The 18,008-nt window shown below is 41.9% G+C and overlaps 1 protein-coding gene and 1 long non-coding RNA gene across 2 annotated transcripts in view; both read right to left on the reverse strand.

The window, feature by feature from the left end:
- Positions 1-4,191: 4,191 nt before the first annotated feature.
- LOC116691437 (uncharacterized) lies at positions 4,192-9,766 on the reverse strand. The gene is made up of 3 exons (XR_004332479.1): positions 9,757-9,766; positions 4,344-4,347; positions 4,192-4,294 (listed from the first exon to the last, which is right to left on the reverse strand). It is a non-coding gene; the product is annotated as an uncharacterized LOC116691437 (long non-coding RNA).
- Positions 9,767-14,453: 4,687 nt separating this feature from the next.
- Positions 14,454-18,008, reverse strand: part of atg5 (ATG5 autophagy related 5 homolog (S. cerevisiae)) — a 33,189-nt gene continuing 29,634 nt past the window's right edge. Inside the window, exon 8 of the mRNA XM_032519049.1 lies at positions 14,454-15,001. Coding sequence (XP_032374940.1) covers positions 14,865-15,001 — 137 coding nt within the window. The 3' untranslated portion in view covers positions 14,454-14,864. The remainder of the gene's footprint in view (positions 15,002-18,008) is intronic.

An 18,008-nucleotide genomic window follows, 5' to 3' on the forward strand; every position in this document is an offset into this window, starting at 1 on the left:
TGAATTTCTTACAGATAACAACTGAATTCATATCTTGCTAATGATCAGAATCTTATTAACCAGAGTCCCAGTGTCGTCATAATAATAATCATATATGTTATGTTTTAGGCCATTGGCAGACATCCATTTAAAATGTAGCCATTGCCATATAAGACGTACCTCCATTCCACTGAAGTTCCTCACGTCTCTCCTAGTAACATTTGTGTCTCCAGGTAGCTTTGCAAAAATTTTTTGTCATTCTAAGGCTACTTTTCTTTTTATACTTTAAGTAAATTTCCAAGCCTGTCCTTTGTTACTTTTACTTGAGTAAGAAGTTTATCAGTACTTTGACTTTACCAGGATTATTTTTTAACACAAGTATCTGTACTTCTACTTAAGTACGGAAAGTGAGTACTTTTCCCATCTCTGGTGTATCTCAATTCAACAGATGACAATGCAAACAAGAAAAGGAAACTACCAGACTGTCCGTCTTCTTTCCGAAGGCGAATCTGCGTCAAGATACATATTCAGTTTTTCTCTTTTAATAATCACAATACCAAAGTTCTCATTGTTATGGTTTTTCCTTTCTGAGGCCCCTAAATCAAGGAAACCCGAAGTACAAAGTAAGTCCTCGCAATCTTGATTTCAATCCAAACTGCTGTTATTGATGGTTGATATTGTGAATATTCTTGCAGAAATCAAAAAGCATCCATCCATCCATCCATCCATCCATCCATCTTCATCCACTTATCCGGTATGGGGTCACGGGGGAGCAGCTCCAGCCGGACCCCAAACTTCCCTTTCCCGAGCACATTAACCAGCTCCGACTGGGGGAATCCCGAAAAAGGATATGAAACCAATTTGAACGGAAGCAGATACATTTGTGTTGATGGCTGATTTTGACACTCTGCAGTTTGTCTGCATGTATTTTATACTAAAAACATGCACACACTTCTTTAATAATGTGTTTCTGCCTCACACACACACACACACATCCTTCACACACGTGTGGAGAATGACTGAGGTGACTCAGCAGAAAGTATCCATTTTACCGTCCCCCACTAACTCTTCCTGTATCTTCGCACATGTGGAGCCTCGTTCTTCTTCTCTTCATCTTCAAACCGCAGCAGCCGGCAGACGGTCCACATGTCTTACACATCCCTCTGCTGCTGCTGCCCGCCATTTGTGCGCCACGTTGACCCGGTCACCGAGGAAGTGTTTTACATGGTTACTGGAAAACGGGGAGTGAGTGTGTGCCTATGTGTGGGTGATGGGATGATGACATTTAAAAACCCCAAAATTGTCATTTCCATGGTTCTTGTTAACTGCTCTCCCAGAGCCTAGTCTCGCATTGCCAACCCTTTCTCCACAGTGCTGTGGAGTGCATTCTGGGATAGGAGAAAAAAAACTCTGGGTTGTTTGCATTTCTTTAAACCAGGGGTCTTCAACGTTGTTTAGGCCAAGGAACCCCTTAGCTAAAGAAGAGATAGAGCAGAGAGCCCCTACTAATACTGTATAAAATACTAATTAAACTGGGCCTACCATAACGTGCAGTATGCCTTAGGGCCTTTCACTCTGTATTCATGAACCAAAAGTTAACCACTGTAAGTCATAGGCATTCCCCCTTTCTTTTTTTTTGCTTGTGCGCACCCAATCGACTGGCCCACGTATAAGAGCGTCTGCAATAAGAAGCGACCTGCAGATCAGTATTAGCCCACATTTGTTGTTTTTTTTTGGGACACTAATGTCTAGTATAAAAGAGACTTCTGATACCGTAAGTAGGGGACCACAAAGGTCTATATAAAAAGAGACTTAGTACAGGATTAAGGGGACCACTAAGTGGTCTATAAAAAGAGACTCAGATACCGTATTAGGGACCACTAGGTCTATATAAAAGAGACTTCAGATACAGTATTAGGGGACCACATAGGCTATATAAAGAGACTTCAGATAAGGAGTAGGGCCACTAAGGTCTATATAAAGAGACTTCAGATACGTATAGGGACACTAAGGTCTATATAAAAGGACTCAGATAAGTTTAGGGGAACACTAAAGGTCTATATAAAGAGACTTCAGATACAGTATTAGGGACCTACATAGGTCTATATAAAGAGACTTCAGATACAGTATTAGGGGACCACTAAGGTCTATATAAAGAGACTTCAGATACAGTATTAGGGGACCCTAAGGTCTATATAAAAAGAACTTCAGATACAGTATTAGGGGACCACTAAGGTATATAAAAGGACTTCAGATACAGTATTAGGGACCACTAAGGTCTCTATAAAAGAGACTTCAGATACATTATTAGGGACCACTAAGGTCTATATAAAAGAGACTTCAGATACAGTATAGGGACCACTAAGGTCATATAAAGAGACTTCAGATAACGTATTAGGGACTAAGGTCTATATAAAAGAGACTTCAGATACAGTATTAGGGACCACTAAGGTCTATTAAAAGGATTCGATACATTATAGTAGGACCACTAAGGTATATAAAAGGACTTCAGATACAGTATAGGGACCACTAAGGTCTATATAAAAGAGAATCAGATACAGTATGGGGACCACTAAGGTCTATATAAAGAGACTTCAGATACAGTATTAGGGGACACTAAGGTCTAATAAAAGAGACTTCAGATACAGTATTAGGGACCACTAAGGTCTATATAAAAGAGACTCAATACAGTATTAGGGACCACAAGTGCTTATAAAAGAGACTTCAGATACAGTATGGGACCACTAAGGTCTATATAAAAGAGACTTCAGATACATTATTAGGGGACACTAAGGTTATATAAAAGAGACTCAGATACAGTACTTAGAGGGACCACTAAGGTATATAAAAGAGACTTCAGATACAGTTTAGGGACCACTAAGGTCTATAAAAGAGACTTCAGATACAGTATTAGGGACCAATAAGGTCTATATAAAAGAGACTTCAGATACAGTATGGGACCACTAAGGTCTATATAAAAGAGACTTCAGATACAGTATTAGGGACCACTAAGGTCTATATAAAGAGACTTCAGATACAGTATTAGGGACCACTAAGGTCTATAATAAAGAGACTTCAGATACAGTATTAGGGGACCACTAAGGTCTATATAAAAGAGACTTAGATACAGTATTAGGGACCACTAAGGTCTATATAAAAGAGACTTCAGATACAGTATTAGGGGACACTAAGGTCTATATAAAAGAGACTCAGATACAGTATTAGGGGACCACATAGCGTATATAAAAAGAGACTCAGACATTATTGTGACCAAAGGTCTATATAAAAGAGACTTCAGATACAGTATTAGGGACCACTAAGGTCTATATAAAAGAGACTTCAGATACAGTATTAGGGGACCACTAAGGTCTTATATAAAAGAGGACTCAGATACAGTATAGGGGACCACTAAGGTCTATATAAAAGAGACTTCAGATACAGTTATTAGGGGACCACTAAGGTCATATAAAAAGAGACTTCAGATACAGTATAGGGGACCACTAAGGTCTATATAAAAGAGACTTCAGATACAGTATTAGGGACCACTAAGGTCTATATAAAGAGACTTCAGATACATATTAGGGACACTAAGGCTATATAAAGAGACTTCAGATACAGTATTAGAGGACCACTAAGGTCTATATTAAAGAGACTTCAGATACAGTATTAGGGGACCACAAGGTCTATATAAAAGACTTCAGATACAGTATTTAGGGGACCACTAAGGTCTATATAAAAGAGATTCAGATACCGTAAGTATTAGGGGGCGACCACTAAGGTCTATATAAAAAGGGACTTCAAGAACGTATATAGGGGACACTTAAAGGGTCTAGTATTAAAAGAGGGATAGTCAGATACAGTATTAGGGGACCACTAAAGGTCTATACAAGAGGACTTCAGGATACCATGTAGTAGGGAGCCACTAGAAAGGGTCCTATATTAAACTGCGATAGTCAAAATAAGGACCAATGTCAATGGCCCTTAAGCTGCATCCACGGACAAAAGTGATCATCATTGTTGGACCCTTAATATATTTAAGAGTAATCTCTGCTGAAACGTGAGAAACGGATCCTTAGCCCGTGTCGCGAAGATCTGTAGTGGCTTAAACAAGTAGCACCTGCCGCTCGTGGTCATCGAGCTCGTAGTCAGCCGGTGTCACATGACCAGCCAGCGGTCTCCTTGTTTCATATAATATCCTACATTTTATAATAATCTTTGAAAATGGTTCAGTATTGAGCAAGATGGCTGCAGTCAGCAGCTGCGAAACAAGCTATGATGTAAGTTAATAGGGCAAATGTGCAGCTTGTATTTACCACTGACACGCTTAGATTATTATTCTAAGTTTCTAAAACCTACCTCAAAACTCACCTATTCGGAAAAACCCATGATCCCATAACTCCACTCTCCATTCAAATTCATTGATATATTGCTTTCTTTTAATTTGGTATCTCAATTTTTAAATGTGTTTGTTTAAATTATATTTTTGCTTTTTAACTGTATTGTTGCTTGGTTTAATTGTAAGGTGTCCCTGAGTGCTATGAAAGGTGTCCATTAATAAAATGTATTATTGATGTTATTATTATACTGTAGCTTGATTATTGTTTGGCCCGTCACGGACAGGCTCTCCCTGCAGGTGTGTGGGGGGGCGGAGTCAGGTCGTCAGGGAAATTGTGCTCAGCTGATCTGAAAGTATTTCAGCCTGCAGCCACTCTCCCTCTGGCTTTTGTTTGGGTTGGTTACATTTGGTTTCTCTTCTGCACCACAAGTGTATCACTAACAACAGCCATGTTGCAAACAAGCATCCACGGGATGTGTTCGCACGAAGTTTGGTGTGGATTCTCTTTTATTTTCTTAAATTAAGCCCTGCGTTCTCTCCTGTTTGTTTTCTTTAGCGAGCTGTGGCATTATGTCATCCCAGGAAACAATATTATCTTAATAATGAGTGACATAAACTGTCTTCACGCAGCGTTAAAATGTACTTTTTAAACATTTGTGCTTCTGCACAACTAATTAAGGGCGGTTGAGTCACAGTGCTTGAGTGCTACCACCTGGGGTCAAAGACAAAAAACAAGTCACTTTCTTTATTGTGTGTGTGGAGCTCCACTCCTGGGTTACCAGACTAAAAAATAATCACGATAATTAAATACAAGACTTCTTTTCACAAGCTGGTCACAAGTGTCTTCCCAGTGTCTAGTTTGTATGCTGAAATTGCAGACAAATCTGCATTAAATGTCCTATTTTGGAAGTCCAATCACAGCTTTTCAGGCACTCCACACTAAGTTGGAACTGAGGCGAGCCAGATGAATGTGTTAATGGAGCTCAGCACTGCAGAGTGATTCAACAAAAACATATCACCCATAGACCACCATTGTACAAGACATGCTGATCAATTACTGTGCTTTGTTATATGAACGTTTTAAACTTTCTCACAATGTGAAGTCAATGGGAGGGGGCTGGGAAACCGCTAAACAAGGGCTGATGTCAGTCTGAAAAAGGCCTGAGTTTGTGACAAATACCAGCCAGTCAGGAGCCACTCTCACACACACACACGCACACACAAAGATGTCCTGATCCTAAGGCTAGTGCGGAAAGGGACACACAGTGCTTATTAATAATAGGTGTGTGTGTGTGTGTGTGTGTGTGTGTGTGTGTGTGTGTGTGTGTGTGTGTGTGTGTGTGTGTGTGTGTGTGTGTGTGTGTGTGTGTGTGTGAGAAAGATCAAAGTGTTGAAGCTTGCCAGCCCCCATCACCCACATCCTCCTGTCATTCTCTCTCTGTGTCCGTCTCGCCCTCTTCAGCTCAGCACCTGCCTATTAAAGGGCGGCAGGGTTAATAACAGGTGTGTGTGTGTGTGTGTGTGTGTGTGTGTGTGTGTGTGTCTGTGTGCGTGTGAGAGAGAGTGTGTGACAGAGGATGACTGGAAATGACGGAGCACCTCCATGAAAAAGAGAGCAGTTCTGTCGTTTTGTTGTTCTGACCTGTGTGTGTGTGTGTGTGTGTGTTGGGTTTCTATGCAATAATGCACATTTGCAAGTCTGCATACCAAGTTTGTAGCCAAATTATGTGGCTGATGTATGTGTTTGGTCAAGGTTTCGTATTACCAATGAGGGGAAATCTTAGATTCAGTATACAACAATAGTTTTACAACAGCTTGATTTCATCTCTTCTCTTCTCTCCAATCACATATGGGTGTTATGTATGTGTCCACCTTCTTTTGGTGATGTTACTTTAGTCCGTTTATGTACTAGCCTGGCGTTGTCATACTATATAATTCAGTGGTGCACAGTGGTTTATGGGATGAGAAGTTGCTTCACTCAGAAATTAAAATATGTACAGTCTTGTACTTTTGGCTTTTTGGGATATTCTGTTCGTTTTTTCACTAAAAATCATATGCTGTATGTTCATATGTTATGGCTGGTTAGCCTAAGGCATGGTCTAAAGCTCTTTATATACAGACAAACACAGGACTTTCACCCAGGAGACCGGGGATGGTGTATTTCCTGAACCCAACTGTTGCTTTCTTCTTTTACTAAACCCAACCGTCCTGTTCTGTTCCTAAACACACCCGTCCTGTTCTTCCCGCGTGTCGTGGAAACAGAAGCCCACCCACAACCTTTTCCTTAACCTAACTGCGTCAAAAGTGACGCCAATAGCGCGTTTAGATATGACGCTAAAGGATCAGGACACCACAACAACAAAGGCCCCTGACCAAGCGTCCCTATTTTACAAGATGGAAGTGAGAATCTGTTGGTTTTAAAAGCAGGAACACACTTACACTTACTTACAGTATGTTGTCGTCTTCATTTGACGCACATGTTCTCTCTGTCCCAGTCTGTTATCTGTGTGCGTGTGTGTCTGCGCGCATGTGTGGCTTCAGAAGAAAACACACTCATGACTTCCTGTTCATTACTAATTACTCTCATCTGTCGATCTTCTTGATCTCCGTGTATCAGACAGCAGAGCACCGCAGCCCCCTGAGACGCGTTAAAAGGTAGGTGTGTGTGTGTGTGTGTGTGTGTGTGTGTGTGTGTGTGTGTGTGTGTGTTGGTGTTGTTTTGTGTGTGTTGTGTGTGTGTGTGTGTTTTGTGTTTGTTGACAGCGAGACTGTGTTTCACGGAATCAGCAGACAGTAGGGGACTGACTAGAGTGGAGGGCATGTTTGTGGTCTGCGTTGATGGTAAGGTGTGTGTGTTTGTGTGTGTGTGTGTGTGTGTGTGTGTGTGTGTGTGTGTGTGTGTGTGTGTGTGTGTGTGTGTTTGGTTTCGCGGAATCTACTGGAAATCAGTTGTCCGGTAAAGTTTGGTCTATAATTGGAACAGAGGAGTGTTTGCAGTTGGTATGGAGACACAAACAAACTGATGAAAACCTTTGTGATAGTAATCACACTCAGACACAAACTCAACAACTGTCCCCTCAGTCTCGCTGATATATATTAAGATCAGACGATGCGACTGGTATTATTTATCATCTTATTTTCTATATTCATTATATTTTAGGATTTAGGATCTCCAAATAGCATTGAAAAACATCTGCATCCTCATGCAGACGACACAGTGGTGTACTCAGTTGTCCCTTCTCCGAGCAACGCTATTAATGAGCTTCAGATAGCGTTCAACAGCTTCACGTCTCACGACATGGGTTCACGGGGAGGAAAAAACAATCCTCGGCCTCGTTCCCAATCCCCAGGTAACACAAATCAGTCTGAATGACGACTGACAAAGTGTCATGATGTACTTATGTTGGTATCGGGTTGGAAGACAAGCTTTCTTTTAAAGTTAGTCTCGCATTGGCAGACCTTCCTCCACAGCGCAGCGGAGGGGGGTCTGGCTAGTCCACACAGCATTCCGTGATCGGGGGAAAATGTGCTCCGGTTTATTAGCATTTCTTTAAACCAATCACAGCCCTCTTGGGCGGTGGTAAGCACCGGACGGAGCCACGGTGCCGCTGCAAAATAGTCTAGGGAAGGAACTTTTGGTGGAACACGTGTACGTTCAAAGGTTGTTTTAGTCGTGCAACTGAAAACTCAGATTGGACAGATGGTCTAGCTAGCTGTCTGGATTTACCCTGCAGAGATCTGAGGACCAGGTAACCATAGTCCTCAGATTGGACAGATGGTCTACAGTGGTGTGAAAAAGTGTTTGCCCCCTTCCTCATCTCCTGTTCCTTTGCATGTTTGTCACACTTACGTGTTTCGGAACTCAAACCAATTTAAACAATAGTCAAGGACAACACGTAAAACAAAAATGCAATTGTAAATGAAGGTGTTTATTATTAAAGGTGAAAAAAAATCCAAACCATCATGGCCCTGTGTGAAAAAGTGATTGCCCCCCTTGTTAAACATACTATAACTGTGGTTGTCCACACTGAGTTCAATTTCTCTGCCACACCCAGGCCTGATTATTGCCACACCTGTTCACAATCAAGGCATAACTTAAATAGGAGCTGCTTGACACAGTAAGGTCCACCAGAATCCTTAAAAGCTACACATCATGCCGAGACCCAAAGAAATTCAGGAACAATTGAGAAAGAAAGTAATTGAGATCTATCAGTCTGGAAAGGGTTATAAAGCCATTTCCAAAGCTTTGGAATCCAGCCACCACAGTGAGACACTTATCCACAAATGGCAAAGACATGGAACAGTGGTGAACCTTCCCAGGAGTGGCCGGCCGCCCAAAATTACCCCAAGAGCGCAGCGACGACTCATCCAAGAGGTCACAAAAGACCCCACAACCTCCAAGAACTGCAGGCCTCACTTGCCTCAGTTAAGGTCAGCGTTCAGGCCTCCACCATCAGAAAAGACTGGGCAAAAATGGCCTGCATGGCAGAGTTCCAAGGAGAAAACCACTGCTGAGCAAAAAGAACATCAAAGCTCGTCTCAATTTCTCCACAACCTCTTGATGATCCCCAGACTTTTGGACAACATTCTGTGGACCTTGAGACAAAAGTGGAACTCTTTGGAAGGTGTGTTCCAAGTATATCTGGCGTAGAAGGAACACTGCATTTCATAAAAAGAACATTATACCACACGTAAATATGGTGGTGGTAGTGTGATGGTCTGGGCTGTTTTGCGCTTCAGGACCTGGAAGACTTGCCGTGATAAGAACTATGAATTCTGCTGTCTACCAAGAGATCCTGAGGAATGTCCGACCATCTGTTCGTGTACTCAGCTGAAACGAACTTGGGTTCTGCAGCACAATGATCCTAAACACCACAGCCAGTCCACCACGCATGGCTGAAGAAAAACAAATGAAGACTTTGAGTGGCCTAGCCAATTCCTGACCTGAATCCTATTGAGAGGTTGTGGTATGACCTTAAAAAGGCCGTTCATGCTCGAAAACCCTCTAATGTACTGAATTAGTACAATTCTGCAAAGATGAGTGGCCCAATTCCTCCAGGACGCTGTAAAAGCCTCATTCCACGTTATCGCAAACGCTTGGTTGCAGTTGTTGCTGCTAAGGGGGCCCAACCATTATTAGTTTAGGGGGCAATCACTTTTTCACACAGGGCCATGATGGTTTGAATTTTTTTTCACCTTTAAAATAACACCTTCATTTACAATTTCTTTTGTGTTTACTGTGTTGTCCTTGACTATTGTTTAAATTGGTTTGATGTTCCGAAACACTTAAGTTGCCACACATGCAAAGGAACAGGAAATGAGGAAGGGGGCAAACACTTTTTCACACCACTGTAGCTAGCTATCTGGATTTACCCTGCAGAGACCTGAGGAGCAGGTAACCATATAGTCATAGGTGTAATCTACAAGGGGGGTGGGGTTACAAAACTGCCCAGTGCAACCCACCCCGAAAACCTATTATATTTTCCTTTACATTAATAAAAACATTTGCACTACAAATGGTTGCAGAAATAAATCATCAGAATGCACAAAATAAAGTCTTTGACGTTCAAAATTTCAATTTTGCTCCACAGTGGAGCCACTAAGACACTCAGGGATTTAGAAGAAGAAGAAAAAAAAGGTTGGAAACGCATCCCTGCAAACAATTTACATTTGACTCATTCGATCCAAACACCTCACTAAGCATCTCACTCTCTCCTCCGTGTGTTACAGTACAGCGGTCGGACGGCGGCTCTGGGAATCCCATAAAAGAGTGTGTGTCAGCGAGACAGAGTGAGACACAGTCTTCATCACTGCGTCTAGAGCTACAGTGTGTATGTGTGTATACACACACGGTACAACACAAACACCACACACACACACACACACACACACACACACCACACACACACCCACACACACACACACACACACACACACACACACACACACACACACACACACACACACACACAGTGAGCCCCGGGTCTTGACTCAACACCCATAACCGCCGTCCCCATCAGCTGGGGGCAGCACATCAGTATAGAGACCTGACGTGAGACATGTATGACATCACTCCTACAACCACACACACACAATACACTTTGATTTAGCAGATGGCGGGTGACAAGAGGTGTGTGTGTGTGGTGTGTGTGTGTGTGTGTGTGTGTGTGTGTGTGTGTGTGTGTGTGTGTGTGCGCAAATTCTCTCTCTCAAACACACACCTGCAGGGGGCTATAAATGATGTCTGTAATTATAAACACACAAATTACACACACTGTACGGTTTAATTCCGTGAAACCTAGCTTGCTCACATTGAGACAAGCACACGCACACACACACACACGCCGCCTGAGGCCTGTCTGACAGCACGGTTTAGTGGTCTCATTAGCAGCGGGTGGAATGCCAACAGATAATTAACCAGGAGAGATGAAGAGAGAGAGGGAGGGCGAGTGTCAGCAGTAAACCGCATACAAGAGAGATGTTCTTTATGAGATGGATAAAGTGAAAAGACGGTAAAACACCAGAGGGAAAGAACGCTGACTTCAAAGCTGGACAAAACCCAAAAAAGGACACTTTCACTAACCGGCTGGGATTCAGAATACACTGGCCTCTGTACCTGGGAGGAGTGCAGCAGGGAACATGATGGGCCAGGTGATCAAAACATTTAATATGGATCAAAATGATCCCGATTTGGAAATCCCATTTTTGGCTATTCAGGATCCGGCAATCTGTCTTGCTTTTATGCCGGTTTTTCAAAGCAACATTGGACTGGATCACCCTGATCCAGATACAGTTTTCACGATTACCAAATCCAGATTACCAGTGTTCTCAATGGGACAACATATGACAATGGGGGCTACCAGCTATGTAGAGAACCGGCAGGTGGGACCCCTTTCCTATCATTGAGCAAACTGTCGACCCCCAACTAAGTGACATATTTTATGGATATTTCAAATTTAATTCAATGCATAACAACAGTACAGAACCGTACAATTAACACAAATATTAAACGCATATTTAAAAAAACGTTTTGTATTGTTTTAGTATTGTCATTGAAATGTAAGAGACATTTAAATGACACCCAGCTGTAATAACTAAGGAAAGTGACACATTTTCATTAAAAAACATAAAATCCTTCTTAACCCTTGTGTTGTCTTCCTGTCAACCATGAAAATAAGTTAACCCTTTTTCTGACATTTTTGCCACTTCTTCAATGTTATGGTGGCTTTTTTTGAGTTTTTTTCCAAAGTTATTTGATATTTCTAATGTTGACATATTCAGCTTGTTTCAAACGCCCATTTTTTGTAATTAAAAAAAAACGGTCAAATTTGACCCGAGGACAACATGAGGGTTAAAGCTGCACTGCTCCAAGGGTCGTGGTGTGAAAGGTGTTTTTTTAAGTAAATATTGTGCCGTTTTTGGAACTAGTTTTTGTAATAACTACATTATTGACAATTGAATATTCAAATCAACTCACTTTTTATTTGAAGTCATTCTGGATAACAGTCCCAGTTGAATGCTTTAAGCATCATTTTTATTTCAGTATGGACAAATGTAAAAAATGAAAACAAAGAACAAGATGGTAATATATGATACAAACTTTGTTAAAAAACAGTGCTGATTTATTAGGGCCTCCATATTAGGCAAAGTAATCCAATCTGCACAGTCCTCAACTAAAGTCAGTTTTCTGTCAAAAGTCATTTCCGCTTTTGCCAGTCTCGATTTTGTCCACAAACTCAAATTTGCCAATGAAAGCATACGTAGGACAAACACCTGTGGCCCCCCAACAGCCTGCAGACTTAATCCTAATCGTGCCGGCTGTCTCGTTTCCTAAGCGGAGTTTTTAAAATGAAACAAAAACCAGATGCTCATTTAAGTTTGGCAGCAGACAAAGCGGCTCGAGCCAAACCTGACTAAACAAGACGGTAAAACTGCTAAACTGTGTTGTATTGATGGAGAGAAATCAACACCTGCTATTAAAAACGTGTGGATTGTTTGTTTGTTTTCCTTCCCATGATCCCCATTGTTTTAACCTCATAAAAATAGCTGATTCCCTTTCAAAAGATACCCCTGTAAATACAGTATCTCCATCTGTGTTCTGCAAAGATCGCAAAACAACAAAACAAGTTAAAAATAAAGAACATTGTGATTTATTTTGTTAATTCATTCGTTTTCTGACAGCCTCTGGCTATGTTCACATTTGGCGTCTTACACTAAGGTGCCAGTGTCACATTATAATCCTATGAGCACATCATGTGGCGCTTTTTTAAACGCCACCACCAACTTTTTTTCTTTTTTTTTTGCCCCCTCATAGATTCTTTTTGAAGTTGAAAAAAAAGTTAAACTTTTGTTAAAGAAAAAAAAACAACAACAAAAAAACGCCCTCCGTCACGCTTTTCCGAAAGCCGACCAATGACAAGCGGAGTAGAAAGACCTGTCGTTTTCATGAGAACAAGAGAAAATGGAGTCGGAGCACAGCGAGTTCTGACATGACCGGGTGCCCCGTGTACAGGGAACTCAATGTGTTTTATGTAACGTCAGCAGCACTGCTCTCGCTCGCTGTTCTTTCTCTAGCTCGCTCCACCGCTTTGTTTTATCCAACGTTAGCACCGCTCCACATAGCGCTCTCGGATACTGTAGCAGTAGCTATTGTTATAGCAACAAAAAAATTCCCCTTGCTTTTTGGAATGAAAACACTGCCAGCTTTTTTTTCTTCTTTTTTTTTTTTTTGAACTACAAAAGCGTCCCCTAGTGAACTTGTTCTTGTAAAAAAAGACGCCAAGTGTAAACATGGCCTTAGAATCCCATCACCCATACAGGAGCCAACGTTACCATCAAAGGGACACTCCGGTTTATTTCAACTCTGAAAACACTCTTTACGGTGGAGATGGGAAAAAATGAAAATGAACACAAATGGAGTTAAAGCAACACCAAAGCACTTATCCTCGACCCCCCCCCCCCCCCCCCTACAGGTTGGAAGCGGAATTATCTCACGGTAACTACAGATCTGTTACCCGATCTGGCAAACTTGCATAGCGGGTTATAACCGGCAGAGGGCTGCAAAGCGAATGCAGAAGTGCCGTTCCCCCTGGGATGAGTTGATGAACCACTGAAACGATTTTTGGAAAGGTTTTTTTTAAGGTACAAAAGAATCTTTGGTGTTGCTTTAAACTGTTTTTGAGTTAAAGCTGTAATGTAATACTAATTCAGAAACAGTGCCAGATGATGACACGTGTGTCTGCTTATGAAAGCGTAACTCTCGCTGAAATGCAACCTAGGGCCTTTTCGTGAATGTACCCGAGTCAGACTTCTTTTATTTTAAGATTACTGTATTTTTGGTTTTCGGTCAAATGGCCTTTTGAATGGGAGAGCTAGGGGCACTTCGATGATTGCATTAAAATAGCTATTTTTAAAACACTAAGAAGGCTCGACACAACGTGAAACTTTGCTTGAAGTCTCACCAGGGGCTCTACAAACCAACTCCAGCATTGAGAAGATTGTTTGTGTACACAGAGTCGTTTTAAAATTGGTGTTTTTGATGCGATCATAGCGAAATCAAAAATACAGTCAATCTTAAAAGTGGCGCTTCCTTCCTAATTATGTGTTTACACAAAAGATACATTCACAAAATGACCGTAGGTTGCATTTTGGAGAGTTACGCTTTAAGTTGCTTTTTCAAATAACTTAAAAATGAGATGCTTATTTCCACAGTTGCACCAGATGCTCAGTCCAGACCCCAAAGTGGGCTGGGATCAGTGAACAGAAACCAAAGTGCTCCAGGCCTCCAAAACAGCTGGTCCTCTTCTTCTTCCAGCTCACTTTGTCAAATGAGGCCACGTGTTAATGCAAGCAACATACCAAACAGCAAAATCCTCCGTGGAAAGTAAAAAAAAAAAAATCAAAAAGCCAGAAGTTCCTGGAGAGCATTTTAAAGTTAGTGATGTAAACTTTGTGTGTGTCAACGAGGATGGCGATGAAAATACATGAACGTGGTAACTAAGGCAACTTCAGCAGGACTGGATACGCCTCGCCCAAAATCCCAAACCAATGTGTCTCCCTGTCCACAGGACAAGGAGGAAGATGTATGAAAATAAAGAAAAACGAGGGAATCGATTAACCTCCTCTCCTCCTGTGGAGATGTATGTTTGGAGAGGAGTAGAAGATGCGAGACTGAGTAGAAAGGAGTGATCCCCTGCTCACTCAACCACCTCTTCACCTAAAGAAATGTCTTTTTTTCTTTTGGGAGAAGAGGAGGAAGAGAAGATCTTTTCATCCTTGCGTCCGATAAACAGGTTTTCTGAGGGGGAAAAGAGGAGTAGTAGTAGTAGTAGTAATTGGAGGAGTAGAAATATAAATAGATAGAAAAGGAGGCTTGTTAAATCCCTCCTTCCCATCCTTTTGTTCATCTGGATCTCCTTCTCGTTACAGAGTCTGTTAGTTCAGAGTTTCCACCGTTTAAGCACTCCTGTTCCATAGTTGCCCAGCCGGCTGGCGGGGGGGGGGGCCCAGGCGGGCGGAGGGGTGACCGGGAAGCGTGGCGGGTGGGGCCTCAGTCAGAGGGGACGGGTGTGACGCAGATGTGCAGGAAGTTGTCGGGGTGACTGAGGTGTTCGCTCAGCCACTGCAGAGGCGTCTCCAGCAGCGGCTCGATCCCGTGGATCACCACCTGGTAACGCTTCTGCTCACCTGGACGGAGGGAGGGAGGGAGGGAGGGAGGCACAATTCAGTTAATAATGGTTAGCTAGTAGCATCCTTTAATACTCGTGTCAAACTCAAGGCCTGCTGGCCAAATCCAGCCCCTCGCAAATTTTGACATCAAGTTAGGTTCACGATAGATTTCGCCCTAGATGTGAGCCAAACCAAAAAGCCGGCAAACGGTTTTTCAGACCGCGGTTATGCGACACACAATGCAGAATTTGGCAGATTTTAGACTCGGAAATTCCCACAGAACCAAAGAGTTCATATTTCATTCAGGCTGTGAAACAGGTTAAAAAATGTATTTTTTAGAAATCGTTGTTAGGCTTGATTTGCTAAGCTCTTTGATGGCTAAGGAACTTTCTTGCTGACTTTTTAGGGCTTTATGTCGACCAAACTGTAAGTGAGAAAGCTGTGTGATATTTGGTTGAATAAAAGCATGTCAAACATGTCTGGCCCTTGATGCAATTCTCATTTTCCAGTGTGGTGAAGTTTAGTTTGACACCCCTGCTTTACAACGTAGACTACATGATGTTAATCCAATACAATTTTTGTCAAATTTTGCAAATATCTCATCCACCTGGCTCTTTAGTTTCTGTGTGCACTGGAAAAGAAAATCTGGTGTTATTACAAAGCCCTGGCTGATTAAATGGGAAACAAACGACAGTTGATGGAAGGGGGGGGGGGGGGCAGACTGTGGATGCGCCGGCCAGCCGTAGTTATCGGATCGAAAATTGCTGAAGGGGCTGGAGCTTTGAAGGGGAGGGGGGTTGTATTTTTTTTTTTGGGCTGAGTTCAAAAATCATCGCTTCCTGCACCTTTAATTCATTTGTTAAAACTCCCTTTCACTGCAAGGAGCCTCTCTAAATTAAAACACTGGTCAATGTGTTGCATGTTTCTATTGTTGTGTTATCTGTTCACTGTGTTTTATATTTTTTCTGGTAGGTTTTATGTACTTGTGTTCCATCCATTGTCTATTTGCCAAGCCTTTGTATTTACAAACGTGGCACAAAAGTTACCACACACTATCTTTTTTTGGTAGAAAAGCAGAAAAAAGGAAAACAGGCAGAGAAGTCCATTCATTGGAACGGATTGTTGAATAGACGGTTGGATAAAGACAGCAATGGTAAGATTGATACGGATGGCCTAAAAATAAGAGAAGGGAGGCGAACAGAAAGAGAAAATAATAAGATTGAAACAGACAGAAGAAATCGGAACAAACGGATGAGAGATGAAAATTAAAGACGGTAGAGAAGGAGGAGGAGGAAATACAGGGAAATGAACTTGTTGCAAAGAAAAGAGTGAAGGAGAACGGATGGTGGAGACCGCATAGGTGGAACATAGAAAGGAAAGAGAGATATATAAAATAAGTGAATTGAAGGATGGCAGGTTATTGGTAAAACATATGGTGAGAGGAGAGAGGAAAAGAGATCGCCGGCTGATAGATGAGGCTGAGAGAGACCAACATCACGTATACAGTAATACCACTGCGGGTGTGAGAGAGAGAGAGAGAGAGAGGGAGGACGAGAGAGAGAGAGATGAGAGAGAGAGATGGAAGAGAGAGAGAGAGAGAGAGAGGAAACGTTTAAATGTGAGGCGTCAGTGTTCAGTTATGAAGCAGAAGAGAGCGACAGTTGATTGTTTTTGGTTCGTGTTACAGGAGTCGAATTTTAACTTTCACTCTGACAGTTGTACTTCAGGGGTGTTGGGGTGTGTGTTGTGTGTGTGGTGTGTTTTGTGGTGTGTGTGTGGGGGTGGTGTGTGTGTGTCTCCAGCTATAACTGACCTCGCCCTCCACTGAAAGGACACGACCGCAAATCGCTCGTTACGAGCAGCGACTTTCTCGACTTTCTAGAACCGTTGAGTCGTGTGATTTGAGATTTCTGACGATTTCTTAACATTCAGAAGGCATTCAAGTTTCAGCTATACACTTACACTTTTTTTTTTTTACAAACAGATTGTGAGGTCAAAAAGGACACGAGCAGGAAGAGTCAAATGAAAGACACAACAGAGTTACATCATAAGAAATGTAGGAGCCATTCAACCCTTACTAATGACTAAAAGTCAGGATATTTCAGCCTGTGCTGCTTTGATTTTTAGCGTCTCTTTTTCTTCTAGTCTCTCTCTCAAGTCCTCCATCTCTGAAAACTTTGTGGTAGTACTGTACTTATTTCTCTGTCGCTGCAAGATCCACCAGGATGTCCCTCATTTTTGGTCAGATGTCCCTCACTTTTCAGTTTTTTGTGTTGGCATTCTAAACTCTGGTGGATTTTCTGAGGACTATGGTTACCTGGTCCTCTGCAGGGTAAATCCAGACAGCTAGCTAGACTATCTGTCCAATCTGAGTTTTCTGTTGCACGCCTAAAACAACTTTTGAACTTTTTCTCCTGTCCCAGAATGCTGTATGGACTAGCCAGACCCTTGTCCCCAGCGCTGTGGAGGAAGGTCGGGCAATACGGGACTAATGTCAGTGGTTTAAATCCAGCAGGGGACGTTATCTCCAATAGAGACATAAAATGCCCCAAATATAGTGAATGTCTTAGAAAATGAAGTGAAAGTGATGCCAAATTCAACCTGACTGGTTTAATCTGGCACCAGAAAAAGGAAGTCCAAGAAACCACAACATATTTAACAGTTTTACAATGACAATGATGTGCTGCTTGTAACTGTAATCAGAATTTTACATTTGATTTTCACACATTTTAAGACTTTTTTTTTTTTTTTTACTATACTTTAACTATTTTCGCATTTTAAGACACCCTTATAGTTTCAAATGTATTATTGATGTATATTTATTCAAATAGTTTGTTAGATGGTGTGCAGATATTGTTACTAAAGCTCCCATATTGTGAAAATAATCACTTTTTCTGGGATTTGGAGTGTTATTTTGTGTCTCTGATGCTGTCACACGCATACAAACTACCCATGTTGTTTTGAGTGAGATCCGGTTTCTGAATGTCCTCTGTCTTCAGTCTCCGGGTAAGCTGTTCAACATCTG

The sequence above is a fragment of the Etheostoma spectabile genome, chromosome 6 (genome assembly GCF_008692095.1).
Source record: "Etheostoma spectabile isolate EspeVRDwgs_2016 chromosome 6, UIUC_Espe_1.0, whole genome shotgun sequence".
Lineage (NCBI taxonomy): Eukaryota > Metazoa > Chordata > Actinopteri > Perciformes > Percidae > Etheostoma > Etheostoma spectabile.